Below are 20,113 nucleotides of genomic sequence, written 5' to 3'. Positions count from 1 at the left end.
TTAGACCACATAACTGCAACACACTGTGACAACTGCTGACGTAAAAAGGGCTTCATAAAATACATGTGATTGATTTGACTGCTACTTACTGGTACTTGGCTGGACAGGGGGAAGCTGCTAGCTGGACTCTTCTTCTTGTTGTTGTTGGTGGTGGTTCCTCCTCCGGCACTCATGGTGCTGCCGCCTGACATCTTACGCTTCCTCCTCTTATTAGGGGCCTGTCTGGCTGGTTCAGCTAGAGGAGGGAGGAGAGAGGAGGGGGAGAGGAGAGGAGGGGGGGTTAGAGTTGGGGAGGAGAGAGGAAGGGGAGAGAGGAGAGCGGGAGAGAGAGTTAGGACAGAGGTGAAGAGGTGTGTGAAGTCTTGGAACCCGGAACCCAATCTTGATGTGTGTGTGAGAGTTTGTGTGTATGTGCGCGCGTGTGTGTGCTTACTGGGAGCCTGCCTCTCCGGCTCCTCTGGGGGAAAGGGGGGAGAGAGGGAGAGTTTGGTGTTAGGGAGGAGGAGTGTGTGTGTGTGTACACGCGTTCACGCATGTGTGTGTGCGTTCTGTCTGCCTGTGTGTGTTTGCCTGCGCGTTGTGTGTGTGTGTGTGTATGCGCCTCCGTGTTGTGTGTGTGTGTTACCTGGCGGGGCCACCATGCGTTGCCACTTCTGAAAGAGGCAGGTCTTGAGACAGTCCCTGGGGCTGAGGCTGTAGGTCTTGTGTCTGGACATCAGCTCCTGCATGGGCTCTAGAATCACACACAGCTACAGGAGAGACACATGACGGAGGGAGGGAGGGAGGGAGGGAGGGAGGGAGGGAGGGAGGGAGGGAGACTTGAGATGATAGAGAGACAAGACAACCATTCTTTGTGTAGTGGAAATTACCACCAGGTGTGAATTATTCATGACAAGAAAGACAAGACCCTCTCGTCACACGATGTCCTTCATAGTGGACTTCAGTAAAATGTTCTACTTTAGTTTTCAGGCAAGTCCTGAAACCCCCCCTAGGTCTGAAAGGTTTGATAGGTGGAAGCTATATGGCAATATCAGGGGACAAGATGAAACTACTACCCTACCCATCAGTACTATGTTAAACTACTACTATACCTATCAGTACTATGTTAAACTACTACAATACCTATCAGTACTATGTTAAACTACTACTATACCTATCAGTACTATGTTAAACTACTACTATACCTATCAGTACTATGTTAAACTACTACTATACCTATCAGTACTATGTTAAACTACTACTATACCTATCAGTACTATCTTAAACTACTACTATACCCATCAGTACTATATTAAACTACTACTATACCTATCAGTACTATGTTAAACTACTACCCTACCCATCAGTACTATGTTAAAATACTACCCTACCTATCAGTACTATATTAAACATCAGTACTATGTTAAACTACTACCCTATCCATCAGTACTATGTTAAACTACTACCCTACCTATCAATACTATGTTAAACTACTACCCAACCTATCAATACTATGTTAAACTACTACCCTACCTATCAGTACTATATTAAAATACTACCCTACCCATCAGTACTATGTTAAACTACTACTATACCTATCAGTACTATGTTAAACTACTACTCTACCTATCAGTACTATGTTAAACTACTACACTACCTATCAGTACTATGTTAAACTACTACACTACCTATCAGTACTATGTTAAACTACTACTATACCTATCAGTACTATGTTAAACTACTACTATACCTATCAGTACTATGTTAAACTACTACTATACCTATCAGTACTATGTTAAACTACTACTATACCTATCAGTACTATGTTAAACTACTACTATACCTATCAGTACTATGTTAAACTACTACTATACCTATCAGTACTATCTTAAACTACTACTATACCCATCAGTACTATATTAAACTACTACTATACCTATCAGTACTATGTTAAACTACTACCCTACCCATCAGTACTGTTAAAATACTACCCTACCTATCAGTACTATATTAAACATCAGTACTATGTTAAACTACTACCCTATCCATCAGTACTATGTTAAACTACTACCCTACCTATCAATACTATGTTAAACTACTACCCAACCTATCAATACTATGTTAAACTACTACCCTACCTATCAGTACTATATTAAAATACTACCCTACCCATCAGTACTATGTTAAACTACTACTATACCTATCAGTACTATGTTAAACTACTACTCTACCTATCAGTACTATGTTAAACTACTACCCTACCTATCAGTACTATGTTAAACTACTACCCTACCTATCAGTACTATGTTAAACTACTACTATACCTATCAGTACTATGTTAAACTACTACTATACCTATCAGTAATAGGTTAAACTACTACCCTACCCATCAATACTATGTTAAACTACTACCCTACCCATCAGTACTATGTTAAAATACTACCCTACCTATCAGTACTATATTAAACTACTACTATACACATCAGTACTATATTAAACTACTACTATACACATCAGTACTATGTTAAACTACTACCCTATCCATCAGTACTATGTTAAACTACTACCCTACCCATCAGTACCATGTTAAACTACTACCCTACCTATCAGTACTATATTAAAATACTATCCTACCCATCAGTACTATATTAAACTACTACTATACCTATCAGTACTATGTTAAACTACTACCCTACCTATCAGTACTATGCACTACCCTACCTATCAGTACTATGTTAAACTACTACTATACCTATCAGTAATATGTTAAACTACTACTATACCTATCAGTACTATGTTAAACTACTACCCTACCCATCAATACTATGTTAAACTACTACCCTACCCATCAGTACTATGTTAAAATACTACCCTACCTATCAGTACTATATTAAACTACTACTATACACATCAGTACTATATTAAACTACTACTATACACATCAGTACTATGTTAAACTACTACCCTATCCATCAGTACTATGTTAAACTACTACCCTACCCATCAGTACCATGTTAAACTACTACCCTACCTATCAGTACTATATTAAAATACTATCCTACCCATCAGTACTATATTAAACTACTACTATACCTATCAGTACTATGTTAAACTACTACCCTACCTATCAGTACAATGCACTACCCTACCTATCAGTACTATGTTAAACTACTACTATACCTATCAGTATTATATTAAACTACTACCCTACCCATCAGTACTATGTTAAACTACTACCCTACCCATCAGTACTATGTTAAACTACTACTATACTTATCAGTACTATGTTAAACTACTACCCTACCCATCAGTACTATGTTAAACTACTACCCTACCTATCAGTACTATGTACTACCCTACCTATTAGTACTATGTTAAACTACTACTATACCTATCAGTACTATGTTAAACTACTACTATACCTATCAGTACTATGTTAAACTACTACTATACCTATCAGTACTATCTTAAACTACTACTATACCCATCAGTACTATATTAAACTACTACTATACCTATCAGTACTATGTTAAACTACTACCCTACCCATCAGTACTGTTAAAATACTACCCTACCTATCAGTACTATATTAAACATCAGTACTATGTTAAACTACTACCCTATCCATCAGTACTATGTTAAACTACTACCCTACCTATCAATACTATGTTAAACTACTACCCAACCTATCAATACTATGTTAAACTACTACCCTACCTATCAGTACTATATTAAAATACTACCCTACCCATCAGTACTATGTTAAACTACTACTATACCTATCAGTACTATGTTAAACTACTACTCTACCTATCAGTACTATGTTAAACTACTACCCTACCTATCAGTACTATGTTAAACTACTACCCTACCTATCAGTACTATGTTAAACTACTACTATACCTATCAGTACTATGTTAAACTACTACTATACCTATCAGTAATAGGTTAAACTACTACCCTACCCATCAATACTATGTTAAACTACTACCCTACCCATCAGTACTATGTTAAAATACTACCCTACCTATCAGTACTATATTAAACTACTACTATACACATCAGTACTATATTAAACTACTACTATACACATCAGTACTATGTTAAACTACTACCCTATCCATCAGTACTATGTTAAACTACTACCCTACCCATCAGTACCATGTTAAACTACTACCCTACCTATCAGTACTATATTAAAATACTATCCTACCCATCAGTACTATATTAAACTACTACTATACCTATCAGTACTATGTTAAACTACTACCCTACCTATCAGTACTATGCACTACCCTACCTATCAGTACTATGTTAAACTACTACTATACCTATCAGTAATATGTTAAACTACTACTATACCTATCAGTACTATGTTAAACTACTACCCTACCCATCAATACTATGTTAAACTACTACCCTACCCATCAGTACTATGTTAAAATACTACCCTACCTATCAGTACTATATTAAACTACTACTATACACATCAGTACTATATTAAACTACTACTATACACATCAGTACTATGTTAAACTACTACCCTATCCATCAGTACTATGTTAAACTACTACCCTACCCATCAGTACCATGTTAAACTACTACCCTACCTATCAGTACTATATTAAAATACTATCCTACCCATCAGTACTATATTAAACTACTACTATACCTATCAGTACTATGTTAAACTACTACCCTACCTATCAGTACAATGCACTACCCTACCTATCAGTACTATGTTAAACTACTACTATACCTATCAGTATTATATTAAACTACTACCCTACCCATCAGTACTATGTTAAACTACTACCCTACCCATCAGTACTATGTTAAACTACTACTATACTTATCAGTACTATGTTAAACTACTACCCTACCCATCAGTACTATGTTAAACTACTACCCTACCTATCAGTACTATGTACTACCCTACCTATTAGTACTATGTTAAACTACTACTATACCTATCAGTACTATGTTAAACTACTACCCTACCTATCAGTACTATGTTAAACTACTACTATACCTATCAGTACTTTGTTAAACTACTACTATACCTATCAGTACTATATTAAACTACTACTATACATATCAGGACTATGTTAAACTACTACCCTACCCATCACTACTATGTTAAACTACTACTATACCTATCAGTACTATGTTACACTACTACCCTACCTATCAGTACTATGTACTACCCTACCTATCAGTACTATTGTAAACTACTACTATACCTATCAGTACTATGTTAAACTACTACCCTACCTATCAGTACTATGTTAAACTACTACCCTACCTATCAGTACTATGCACTACCCTACCTATCAGTACTATGTTAAACTACTACTATACCTATCAGTATTATATTAAACTACTACCCTACCCATCAGTACTATGTTAAACTACTACCCTACCCATCAGTACTATGTTAAACTATTACCCTACCCATCAGTACTATGTTAAACTATTACCCTACCCATCAGTACTATGTTAAACTACTACCCTACCCATCAGTACTATGTTAAACTACTACCCTACCCATCAGTACTATGTTAAACTACTACCCTACCTATCAGTACTATGTACTACCCTACCTATCAGTACTATGTACTACCCTACCTATCAGTACTATGTTAAACTACTACTATACCTATCAGTACTATGTTAAACTACTACCCTACCTATCAGTACTATGTTAAACTACTACCCTACCCATCAGTACTATGTTAAACTACTACCCTACCTATCAGTACCCCTAACTACCCTACCTATCAGTACTATGTTAAACTACTACCCTACACATCAGTACTATGTTAAACTACTACTATACCTATCAGTATTATATTAAACTACTACCCTACCCATCAGTACTATGTTAAACTACTACCCTACCCATCAGTACTATGTTAAACTATTACCCTACCCATCAGTACTATGTTAAACTATTACCCTACCCATCAGTACTATGTTAAACTACTACCCTACCCATCAGTACTATGTTAAACTACTACCCTACCCATCAGTACTATGTTAAACTACTACCCTACCTATCAGTACTATGTACTACCCTACCTATCAGTACTATGTACTACCCTACCTATCAGTACTATGTTAAACTACTACTATACCTATCAGTACTATGTTAAACTACTACCCTACCTATCAGTACTATGTTAAACTACTACCCTACCCATCAGTACTATGTTAAACTACTACCCTACCTATCAGTACCCCTAACTACCCTACCTATCAGTACTATGTTAAACTACTACCCTACACATCAGTACTATGTTAAACTACTATACCTTACCTATCAGTACCCCTAACTACCCTACCTATCAGTACTATGTTAAACTACTACTATACCTATCAGTACTATGTTAAACTACTACCCTAGCTATCAGTACTATGTTTAACTACTACCCTACCTATCAGTACTATGTTAAACTACTACTATACCTATCAGTACTTTGTTAAACTACTACTATACCTATCAGTACTTTGTTAAACTACTACGATACCTATCAGTACTTTGTTAAACTACTACGATACCTATCAGTACTATGTTAAACTACTACGATACCTATCAGAACTATGCTAAACTACTACCATACCTATCAGTACAATATTAAACTACTACCCTACCCATCAGTACTATGTTAAACTACTACCCTACCCATCAGTACTATGTTAAACTACTACCCTACCCATCAGTACTATGTTAAACTACTACCATACTTATCAGTACTATGTTAAACTACTACCCTACCTATCAGTACTATGTACTACCCTACCTATCAGTACTATGTACTACCCTACCTATCAGTACTATGTACTACCCTACCTATCAGTACTATGTTAAACTACTACTATACCTATCAGTACTATGTTAAACTACTACCCTACCTATCAGTACTATATTAAACTACTACCCTACCCATCAGTACTATATTAAACTACTACCCTACCCATCAGTACTATATTAAACTACTACCCTACCCATCAGTACTATGTTAAACTACTACCCTACCCATCAGTACTATGTTAAACTACTACCCTACTTATCAGTACTATGTTAAACTACTACCCTACCTATCAGTACTATGTACTACCCTACCTATCAGTACTATGTACTACCCTACCTATCAGTACTATGTTAAACTACTACCCTACCTATCAGTACTATATTAAACTACTACCCTACCCGTCAGTACTATGTTAAACTACTACCCTACCCATCAGTACTATGTTAAACTACTACCCTACCCATCAGTACTATGTTAAACTACTACTATACCTATCAGTACTATGTTACACTACTACCCTACCTATCAGTACTATGTACTACCCTACCTATCAGTACTATTGTAAACTACTACTATACCTATCAGTACTATGTTAAACTACTACCCTACCCATCAGTACTATGTACTACCCTACCTATCAGTACTATTGTAAACTACTACTATACCTATCAGTATTATGTTAAACTACTACCATACCTATCAGTACTATGTTAAACTACTACTATACCTATCAGTACTATGTTAAACTACTACCCTACCTATCAGTACTATGCACTACCCTACCTATCAGTACTATGTTAAACTACTACTATACCTATCAGTATTATATTAAACTACTACCCTACCCATCAGTACTATGTTAAACTACTACCCTACCTATCAGTACTATGTACTACCCTACCTATCAGTACTATTGTAAACTACTACTATACCTATCAGTATTATGTTAAACTACTACCATACCTATCAGTACTATGTTAAACTACTACTATACCTATCAGTACTATGTTAAACTACTACCCTACCTATCAGTACTATGTTAAACTACTACCCTACCTATCAGTACTATGTTAAACTACTACTATACCTATCAGTATTATATTAAACTACTACCCTACCCATCAGTACTATGTACTACCCTACCTATCAGTACTATTGTAAACTACTACCCTACCCATCAGTACTATGTACTACCCTACCTATCAGTACTATTGTAAACTACTACTATACCTATCAGTATTATGTTAAACTACTACCATACCTATCAGTACTATGTTAAACTACTACTATACCTATCAGTACTATGTTAAACTACTACCCTACCTATGAGTACTATGCACTACCCTACCTATCAGTACTATGTTAAACTACTACTATACCTATCAGTATTATATTAAACTACTACCCTACCCATCAGTACTATGTTAAACTACTACCCTACCTATCAGTACTATGTACTACCCTACCTATCAGTACTATTGTAAACTACTACTATACCTATCAGTATTATGTTAAACTACTACCATACCTATCAGTACTATGTTAAACTACTACTATACCTATCAGTACTATGTTAAACTACTACCCTACCTATCAGTACTATGTTAAACTACTACCCTACCTATCAGTACTATGTTAAACTACTACTATACCTATCAGTATTATATTAAACTACTACCCTACCCATCAGTACTATGTTAAACTACTACCCTACCTATCAGTACTATGTACTACCCTACCTATCAGTACTATTGTAAACTACTACCCTACCTATCAGTACTATGTTAAACTACTACCCTACCTATCAGTACTATGTTAAACTACTACCCTACCTATCAGTACTATGTTAAACTACTACTATACCTATCAGTACTTTGTTAAACTACTACTATACCTATCAGTACTTTGTTAAACTACTACTATACCTATCAGTACTTTGTTAAACTACTACTATACCTATCAGTACTATGTTAAACTACTACTATAGTTATCAGTACTATGTTAAACTACTACCCTACCTATCAGTACTATGTACTACCCTACCTATCAGTACTATGTACTACCCTACCTATCAGTACTATGTACTACCCTACCTATCAGTACTATGTACTACCCTACCTATCAGTACTATGTTAAACTACTACTATACCTATCAGTACTATGTACTACCCTACCTATCAGTACTATGTTAAACTACTACCCTACCTATCAGTACTATATTAAACTACTACCCTACCCATCAGTACTATATTAAACTACTACCCTACCCATCAGTACTATGTTAAACTACTACCCTACCCATCAGTACTATGTACTACCCTACCTATCAGTACTATGTTAAACTACTACTATACCTATCAGTACTATGTTAAACTACTACCCTACCTATCAGTACTATATTAAACTACTACCCTACCCATCAGTACTATATTAAACTACTACCCTACCCATCAGTACTATATTAAACTACTACCCTACCCATCAGTACTATGTTAAACTACTACCCTACCCATCAGTACTATGTTAAACTACTACCCTACTTATCAGTACTATGTACTACCCTACCTATCAGTACTATGTACTACCCTACCTATCAGTACTATGTACTACCCTACCTATCAGTACTATGTTAAACTACTACCCTACCTATCAGTACTATATTAAACTACTACCCTACCCGTCAGTACTATGTTAAACTACTACCCTACCCATCAGTACTATGTTAAACTACTACCCTACCCATCAGTACTATGTTAAACTACTACTATACCTATCAGTACTATGTTACACTACTACCCTACCTATCAGTACTATGTACTACCCTACCTATCAGTACTATTGTAAACTACTACTATACCTATCAGTACTATGTTAAACTACTACCCTACCCATCAGTACTATGTACTACCCTACCTATCAGTACTATTGTAAACTACTACTATACCTATCAGTATTATGTTAAACTACTACCATACCTATCAGTACTATGTTAAACTACTACTATACCTATCAGTACTATGTTAAACTACTACCCTACCTATCAGTACTATGCACTACCCTACCTATCAGTACTATGTTAAACTACTACTATACCTATCAGTATTATATTAAACTACTACCCTACCCATCAGTACTATGTTAAACTACTACCCTACCTATCAGTACTATGTACTACCCTACCTATCAGTACTATTGTAAACTACTACTATACCTATCAGTATTATGTTAAACTACGACCATACCTATCAGTACTATGTTAAACTACTACTATACCTATCAGTACTATGTTAAACTACTACCCTACCTATCAGTACTATGTTAAACTACTACCCTACCTATCAGTACTATGTTAAACTACTACTATACCTATCAGTATTATATTAAACTACTACCCTACCCATCAGTACTATGTACTACCCTACCTATCAGTACTATTGTAAACTACTACCCTACCCATCAGTACTATGTACTACCCTACCTATCAGTACTATTGTAAACTACTACTATACCTATCAGTATTATGTTAAACTACTACCATACCTATCAGTACTATGTTAAACTACTACTATACCTATCAGTACTATGTTAAACTACTACCCTACCTATCAGTACTATGCACTACCCTACCTATCAGTACTATGTTAAACTACTACTATACCTATCAGTATTATATTAAACTACTACCCTACCCATCAGTACTATGTTAAACTACTACCCTACCTATCAGTACTATGTACTACCCTACCTATCAGTACTATTGTAAACTACTACTATACCTATCAGTATTATGTTAAACTACTACCATACCTATCAGTACTATGTTAAACTACTACTATACCTATCAGTACTATGTTAAACTACTACCCTACCTATCAGTACTATGTTAAACTACTACCCTACCTATCAGTACTATGTTAAACTACTACTATACCTATCAGTATTATATTAAACTACTACCCTACCCATCAGTACTATGTTAAACTACTACCCTACCTATCAGTACTATGTACTACCCTACCTATCAGTACTATTGTAAACTACTACCATACCTATCAGTATTATGTTAAACTACTACCATACCTATCAGTACTATGTTAAACTACTACTATACCTATCAGTACTATGTTAAACTACTACCCTACCTATCAGTACTATGTTAAACTACTACCCTACCTATCAGTACTATGTTAAACTACTACCCTACCTATCAGTACTATGTTAAACTACTACTATACCTATCAGTACTTTGTTAAACTACTACTATACCTATCAGTACTTTGTTAAACTACTACTATACCTATCAGTACTTTGTTAAACTACTACTATACCTATCAGTACTATGTTAAACTACTACCCTACCTATCAGTACTATGTACTACCCTACCTATCAGTACTATGTACTACCCTACCTATCAGTACTATGTACTACCCTACCTATCAGTACTATGTTAAACTACTACTATACCTATCAGTACTATGTTAAACTACTACTATACCTATCAGTACTATGTACTACCCTACCTATCAGTACTATGTTAAACTACTACCCTACCTATCAGTACTATATTAAACTACTACCCTACCCATCAGTACTATATTAAACTACTACCCTACCCATCAGTACTATGTTAAACTACTACCCTACCCATCAGTACTATGTACTACCCTACCTATCAGTACTATGTACTACCCTACCTATCAGTACTATGTACTACCCTACCTATCAGTACTACGTACTACCCTACCTATCAGTACTATGTACTACCCTACCTATCAGTACTATGTTAAACTACTACTATACCTATCAGTACTATGTTAAACTACTACCCTACCTATCAGTACTATGTTAAACTACTACCCTACCTATCAGTACTATGCACTACCCTACCTATCAGTACTATGTTAAACTACTACTATACCTATCAGTATTATATTAAACTACTACCCTACCCATCAGTACTATGTTAAACTACTACCCTACCCATCAGTACTATGTTAAACTATTACCCTACCCATCAGTACTATGTTAAACTATTACCCTACCCATCAGTACTATGTTAAACTACTACCCTACCCATCAGTACTATGTTAAACTACTACCCTACCCATCAGTACTATGTTAAACTACTACCCTACCTATCAGTACTATGTACTACCCTACCTATCAGTACTATGTACTACCCTACCTATCAGTACTATGTTAAACTACTACTATACCTATCAGTACTATGTTAAACTACTACCCTACCTATCAGTACTATGTTAAACTACTACCCTACCCATCAGTACTATGTTAAACTACTACCCTACCTATCAGTACCCCTAACTACCCTACCTATCAGTACTATGTTAAACTACTACCCTACACATCAGTACTATGTTAAACTACTATACCTTACCTATCAGTACCCCTAACTACCCTACCTATCAGTACTATGTTAAACTACTACTATACCTATCAGTACTATGTTAAACTACTACCCTAGCTATCAGTACTATGTTTAACTACTACCCTACCTATCAGTACTATGTTAAACTACTACTATACCTATCAGTACTATGTTAAACTACTACTATACCTATCAGTACTTTGTTAAACTACTACGATACCTATCAGTACTATGTTAAACTACTACGATACCTATCAGAACTATGCTAAACTACTACCATACCTATCAGTACAATATTAAACTACTACCCTACCCATCAGTACTATGTTAAACTACTACCCTACCCATCAGTACTATGTTAAACTACTACCCTACCCATCAGTACTATGTTAAACTACTACCCTACTTATCAGTACTATGTTAAACTACTACCCTACCTATCAGTACTATGTACTACCCTACCTATCAGTACTATGTACTACCCTACCTATCAGTACTATGTACTACCCTACCTATCAGTACTATGTACTACCCTACCTATCAGTACTATGTTAAACTACTACTATACCTATCAGTACTATGTTAAACTACTACCCTACCTATCAGTACTATATTAAACTACTACCCTACCCATCAGTACTATATTAAACTACTACCCTACCCATCAGTACTATATTAAACTACTACCCTACCCATCAGTACTATGTTAAACTACTACCCTACCCATCAGTACTATGTTAAACTACTACCCTACTTATCAGTACTATGTTAAACTACTACCCTACCTATCAGTACTATGTACTACCCTACCTATCAGTACTATGTACTACCCTACCTATCAGTACTATGTTAAACTACTACCCTACCTATCAGTACTATATTAAACTACTACCCTACCCATCAGTACTATGTTAAACTACTACCCTACCCATCAGTACTATGTTAAACTACTACCCTACCCATCAGTACTATGTTAAACTACTACTATACCTATCAGTACTATGTTACACTACTACCCTACCTATCAGTACTATGTACTACCCTACCTATCAGTACTATTGTAAACTACTACTATACCTATCAGTACTATGTTAAACTACTACCCTACCCATCAGTACTATGTACTACCCTACCTATCAGTACTATTGTAAACTACTACTATACCTATCAGTATTATGTTAAACTACTACCATACCTATCAGTACTATGTTAAACTACTACTATACCTATCAGTACTATGTTAAACTACTACCCTACCTATCAGTACTATGCACTACCCTACCTATCAGTACTATGTTAAACTACTACTATACCTATCAGTATTATATTAAACTACTACCCTACCCATCAGTACTATGTTAAACTACTACCCTACCTATCAGTACTATGTACTACCCTACCTATCAGTACTATTGTAAACTACTACTATACCTATCAGTATTATGTTAAACTACTACCATACCTATCAGTACTATGTTAAACTACTACTATACCTATCAGTACTATGTACTACCCTACCTATCAGTACTATGTTAAACTACTACTATACCTATCAGTACTATATTAAACTACTACCCTACCCATCAGTACTATGTTAAACTACTACCCTACCCATCAGTACTATGTTAAACTACTACCCTACCCATCAGTACTATGTTAAACTACTACCCTACCCATCAGTACTATGTTAAACTACTACCCTACCCATCAGTACTATGTTAAACTACTACCCTACCCATCAGTACTATGTTAAACTACTACCCTACCCATCAGTACTATGTTAAACTACTACCCTACCCATCAGTACTATGTTAAACTACTACCCTACCCATCAGTACTATGTTAAACTACTACCCTACCCATCAGTACTATGTTAAACTACTACTATACTTATCAGTACTATGTTAAACTACTACCCTACCTATCAGTACTATGTACTACCCTACCTATCAGTACTATGTACTACCCTACCTATCAGTACTATGTACTACCCTACCTATCAGTACTATGTACTACCCTACCTATCAGTACTATGTACTACCCTACCTATCAGTACTGTTAAACTACTACTATACCTATCAGTACTATGTTAAACTACTACTATACCTATCAGTACTATGTTAAACTACTACCCTACCTATCAGTACTATGTTAAACTACTACCCTACCTATCAGTACTATGTTAAACTACTGCCCTACCCATCAGTACTATATTAAACTACTACCCTACCTATCAGTACTATGTTAAACTACTACCAAAACCTATCAGTACTATATTAAACTACTACTATACCTATCAGTACTATGTTAAACTACTACCCTATCCATCAGTACTATGTTAAACTACTACCCTACCCATCAGTACTATGTTAAACTACTACTATACCTATCAGTACTATGTTAAACTACTACCCTACCTATCAGTACTATTTACTACCCTACCTATCAGTACTATGTTAAACTACTACCCTACCTATCAGTACAATATTAAACTACTACTATACCTATCAGTACTATGTTAAACTACTACCCTACCCATCAGTACTATGTTAAACTACTACCCTACCCATCAGTACTATGTTAAACTACTACCCTACCCATCAGTACTATGTTAAACTACTACCCTACCCATCAGTACTATGTTAAACTATTACCCTACCCATCAGTACTATGTTAAACTACTACCCTACCCATCAGTACTATGTTAAACTACTACTATACTTATCAGTACTATGTTAAACTACTACCCTACCTATCAGTACTATGTACTACCCTACCTATCAGTACTATGTACTACCCTACCTATCAGTACTATGTACTACCCTACCTATCAGTACTATGTACTACCCTACCTATCAGTACTATGTACTACCCTACCTATCAGTACTGTTAAACTACTACTATACCTATCAGTACTATGTTAAACTACTACCCTACCTATCAGTACTATGTTAAACTACTACCCTACCTATCAGTACTATGTTAAACTACTGCCCTACCCATCAGTACTATATTAAACTACTACCCTACCTATCAGTACTATGTTAAACTACTACCCTACCTATCAGTACTATATTAAACTACTACTATACCTATCAGTACTATGTTAAACTACTACCCTATCCATCAGTACTATGTTAAACTACTACCCTACCCATCAGTACTATGTTAAACTACTACTATACCTATCAGTACTATGTTAAACTACTACCCTACCTATCAGTACTATTTACTACCCTACCTATCAGTACTATGTTAAACTACTACCCTACCTATCAGTACAATATTAAACTACTACTATACCTATCAGTACTATGTTAAACTACTACCCTACCTATCAGTACTATGTACTACCCTACCTATCAGTACTATGTTAAATTACTGCCCTACCCATCAGTACTATATTAAACTACTACTATACCTATCAGTACTATGTACTACCCTACCTATCAGTACTATGTTAAACTACTACCCTACCTATCAGTACAATATTAAACTTCTACTATACCTATCAGTACTATGTTAAACTACTACCCTACCTATCAGTACTATGTACTACCCTACCTATCAGTACTATGTTAAACTACTTCCCTACCCATCAGTACTATATTAAACTACTACTATACATATCAGTACTATATTAAACTACTACCCTACCTATCAGTACAATATTAAACTACTACCCTACCTATCAGTACAATATTAAACTACTACTTTACCTATCAGTACTATGTTAAACTACTGCCCTACCCATCAGTACTATATTAAACTACTACTATACCTATCAGTACTATATTAAACTACTACTATACCTATCAGTACTATGTTAGTACTGATGGATAGGGTAGTAGTTTAACATAGTACTGATGGATAGGGTAGTAGTTTATGTTAAACTACTACCCTACCTATCAGTACAATATTAAACTACTACTATACCTATCAGTACTATGTTAAACTATTACTATACCTATCAGGAAGATGATATCCTCTCACCATTACAATACGAGGGGAGGATAGCATTGGGGGTATGATATTTACGGGTCTGTAACTTTCTCACATATCATTATTCACAATTCATTCTTGACTATCCATAATCATGGTAGCATCCACATTAATGCATTAGTGTTTAGAAATATATTCCATTGTTATTTACAATAAAAGTGACTCTAAAATGACACAATACATTATTTAACATGAATTTCTATTGCGAACAAAATAATCTGAAACGCAACCAAAACAAACAGAAAATGCATCCAGCCAGTTTGTAGAGTCACCAGCTTGATGTAGTCATTGTGTGATAGTAACTACTCTAATAGACAAGTGAATTTATCCTAATACTTTCGGTCCCCTTTAAATGGGGGACCACATAGAAAAAGTGCTGTAATTTCTAAACGGTTCACCCGATGTGGATGGAAATACCCTCAAATGAAAGCTGACAGTTTGCACTTTAACCTCACAGTCAATGTATCATTTTATTTTTTACTCCTGAATTAATTTACACTTTCCTAAACAAAGGGGCTACGACTATATTTTAGTTATCCAATTCTTAATCTTAAAACAAAATAGAATTGACAGAGTATTGAGTGGATTGTTGACAAAAAAATTACAATTAAATCTATTATTAAATCTATCCCGCCTTGTAACACAGTACAATTAGAATAAATCCAAGATGTATGAATACTTTTGCAAGGCACTCTATCAAGGTAGGGATCTACGTTTGTTGTTGTTGATGTTTGTGTGTACTCACTGGGAGGTAGGGATCTACGTTTGTTGTTGTTGATGTTTGTGTGTACTCACTGGGAGGTAGTGATCTACGTTTGTTGTTGTTGATGTTTGTGTGTACTCACTGGGAGGTAGGGATCTACGTTTGTTGTTGTTGATGTTTGTGTACTCACTGGGAGGTAGGGATCTACGTTTGTTGTTGTTGATGTTTGTGTGTACTCACTGGGAGGTAGGGATCTACGTTTGTTGTTGTTGATGTTTGTGTGTACTCACTGGGAGGTAGTGATCTACGTTTGTTGTTGTTGATGTTTGTGTGTACTCATTGGGAGGTAGGGATCTACGTTTGTTGTTGTTGATGTTTGTGTGTACTCACTGGGAGGTAGGGATCTACGTTTGTTGTTGTTGATGTTTGTGTGTACTCACTGGGAGGTAGTGATCTACGTTTGTTGTTGTTGATGTTTGTGTGTACTCACTGGGAGGTAGTGATCTACGTTTGTTGTTGTTGATGTTTGTGTGTACTCACTGGGAGGCAGTGATCTATGCGTGTTGTTGTTGATGTTTGTGTGTACTCACTGGAAGGCAGTGATCTACGTTTGTTGTTGTTGATGTTTGTGTGTACTCACTGGGAGGCAGTGATCTACGTTTGTTGTTGTTGATGTTTGTGTACTCACTGGGAGGCAGTGATCTACGCGTGTTGTTGTTGATGTTTGTGTACTCACTGGAAGGCAGTGATCTACGTTTGTTGTTGTTGATGTTTGTGTACTCACTGGAAGGCAGTGATCTACGCGTGTTGTTGTTGATGTTTGTGTGTACTCACTGGAAGGCAGTGATCTACGCGTGTTGTTGTTGATGTTTGTGTACTCACTGGGAGGCAGTGATCAACGCGTGTTGTTGTTGATGTTTGTGTGTACTCACTGGGAGGCAGTGATCTATGCGTGTTGTTGTTGATGTTTGTGTGTACTCACTGGAAGGCAGTGATCTACACGTGTTGTTGTTGATGTTTGTGTACTCACTGGAAGGCAGTGATCTACGCGTGTTGTTGTTGATGTTTGTGTACTCACTGGGAGGCAGTGATCTACGCGTGTTGTTGTTGATGTTTGTGTACTCACTGGAAGGTAGTGATCTACGTTTGTTGTTGTTGATGTTTGTGTGTACTCACTGGAAGGCAGTGATCTACGTGTGTTGCTGTTGATGTTTGTGTACTCACTGAAAGGCAGTGATCTATGCGTGTTGCTGTTGATGTTTGTGTACTCACTGGAAGGCAGTGATCTACGCATGTTGTTGTTGATGTTTGTGTACTCACTGGGAGGCAGTGATCTACGTTTGTTGTTGTTGATGTTTGTGTACTCACTGGGAGGCAGTGATCTACGTTTGTTGTTGTTGATGTTTGTGTACTCACTGGAAGGCAGTGATCTACGTGTGTTGTTGTTGATGTTTGTGTGTACTCACTGGAAGGCAGTGATCTACGCGTGTTGTTGTTGATGTTTGTGTGTACTCACTGGGAGGCAGTGATCTACGCGTGTTGTTGATGTTTGTGTGTACTCACTGGAAGGCAGTGATCTACGCGTGTTGTTGTTGATGTTTGTGTACTCACTGGGAGGCAGTGATCTACGCGTGTTGTTGTTGATGTTTGTGTACTCACTGGGAGGCAGTGATCTACGCGTGTTGTTGATGTTTGTGTGTATTCACTGGAAGGCAGTGATCTACGCGTGTTGTTGTTGATGTTTGTGTGTACTCACTGGGAGGCAGTGATCTACGCGTGTTGTTGTTGATGTTTGTGTACTCACTGGGAGGCAGTGATCTACGCGTGTTGTTGATGTTTGTGTACTCACTGGGAGGCAGTGATCTACGCGTGTTGTTGTTGATGTTTGTGTACTCACTGGAAGGCAGTGATCTACGCGTGTTGTTGTTGATGTTTGTGTACTCACTGGAAGGCAGTGATCTACGCGTGTTGTTGTTGATGTTTGTGTACTCACTGGAAGGCAGTGATCTACGCGTGTTGTTGTTGATGTTTGTGTACTCACTGGGAGGCAGTGACCTACGCGTGTTGTTGTTGATGTTTGTGTACTCACTGGAAGGCAGTGATCTACGTTTGTTGTTGTTGATGTTTGTGTACTCACTGGAAGGCAGTGATCTACGCGTGTTGTTGTTGATGTTTGTGTGTACTCACTGGAAGGCAGTGATCTACGCGTGTTTTGTTGATGTTTGTGTACTCACTGGGAGGCAGTGATCTACGCGTGTTGTTGTTGATGTTTGTGTACTCACTGGGAGGCAGTGATCTACGCGTGTTGTTGTTGATGTTTGTGTGTACTCACTGGAAGGCAGTGATCTACGCGTGTTGTTGTTGATGTTTGTGTACTCACTGGAAGGCAGTGATCTACGCGTGTTGTTGTTGATGTTTGTGTACTCACTGGGAGGCAGTGATCTACGCGTGTTGTTGTTGATGTTTGTGTACTCACTGGAAGGTAGTGATCTACGTTTGTTGTTGTTGATGTTTGTGTGTACTCACTGGAAGGCAGTGATCTAAGCGTGTTGTTGTTGATGTTTGTGTGTACTCACTGGAAGGCAGTGATCTACGCGTGTTGTTGTTGATGTTTGTGTACTCACTGGGAGGCAGTGATCTACGCGTGTTGTTGTTGATGTTTGTGTGTACTCACTGGAAGGCAGTGATCGACGCGTGTTGTTGTTGATGTTTGTGTACTCACTGGGAGGCAGTGATCTACGCGTGTTGTTGTTGATGTTTGTGTGTATTCACTGGAAGGCAGTGATCTACGCGTGTTGTTGTTGATGTTTGTGTACTCACTGGGAGGCAGTGATCTACGCGTGTTGTTGTTGATGTTTGTGTACTCACTGGGAGGCAGTGATCTACGCGTGTTGTTGTTGATGTTTGTGTGTATTCACTGGAAGGCAGTGATCTACGCGTGTTGTTGTTGATGTTTGTGTACTCACTGGGAGGCAGTGATCTACGCGTGTTGTTGTTGATGTTTGTGTACTCACTGGGAGGCAGTGATCTAGGCGTGTTGTTGTTGATGTTTGTGTACTCACTGGAAGGCAGTGATCTACGTTTGTTGTTGTTGATGTTTGTGTACTCACTGGGAGGCAGTGATCTACGCGTGTTGTTGTTGATGTTTGTGTACTCACTGGGAGGCAGTGATCTACGCGTGTTGTTGTTGATGTTTGTGTACTCACTGGAAGGCAGTGATCTAC

At 36.9% G+C, this 20,113-nt stretch overlaps 1 protein-coding gene and 2 long non-coding RNA genes across 9 annotated transcripts in view; all 3 read right to left on the bottom strand.

The window, feature by feature from the left end:
* Positions 1-20,113, bottom strand: part of LOC106564370 (LIM domain-binding protein 1) — a 90,365-nt gene that overhangs the window by 4,518 nt on the left and 65,734 nt on the right. For all 5 annotated transcript variants that reach the window (XM_045690907.2, XM_045690906.2, XM_045690908.2 and 2 more), the window contains 2 exons: positions 626-749; positions 90-235 (listed from right to left, as the gene is read on the bottom strand). In XM_045690907.2, the coding sequence (XP_045546863.2) occupies positions 90-235; positions 626-749 (270 nt within the window). The remainder of the gene's footprint in view (positions 1-89; positions 236-625; positions 750-20,113) is intronic.
* On the bottom strand, positions 814-10,041 carry LOC145859412 (uncharacterized). Of its 2 annotated transcripts, none has more exons than XR_014379643.1 (6): positions 9,503-10,041; positions 7,224-9,440; positions 7,081-7,161; positions 6,758-6,832; positions 6,036-6,085; positions 814-5,607 (listed from the first exon to the last, which is right to left on the bottom strand). It is a non-coding gene; the product is annotated as an uncharacterized LOC145859412 (long non-coding RNA). The 2 variants fall into 2 exon arrangements; XR_014379642.1 differs by having other exon boundaries at positions 7,106-7,161.
* Positions 10,042-18,499, bottom strand: LOC145859413 (uncharacterized). 2 transcript variants are annotated; one of them, XR_014379645.1, is made up of 4 exons: positions 15,631-18,499; positions 13,082-15,061; positions 11,931-13,050; positions 10,042-11,514 (listed from the first exon to the last, which is right to left on the bottom strand). It is a non-coding gene; the product is annotated as an uncharacterized LOC145859413 (long non-coding RNA). The 2 variants fall into 2 exon arrangements; XR_014379644.1 differs by having other exon boundaries at positions 11,931-13,019; positions 13,678-15,061; positions 15,631-18,495.

The sequence above is a fragment of the Salmo salar genome, chromosome 12 (genome assembly GCF_965601325.2).
Source record: "Salmo salar chromosome 12, fSalSal1, whole genome shotgun sequence".
NCBI lineage: Eukaryota > Metazoa > Chordata > Actinopteri > Salmoniformes > Salmonidae > Salmo > Salmo salar.
The sequence above is the reverse complement of the archived record's forward strand: the minus strand, read 5'-3'. Positions and strand labels throughout refer to the sequence as shown.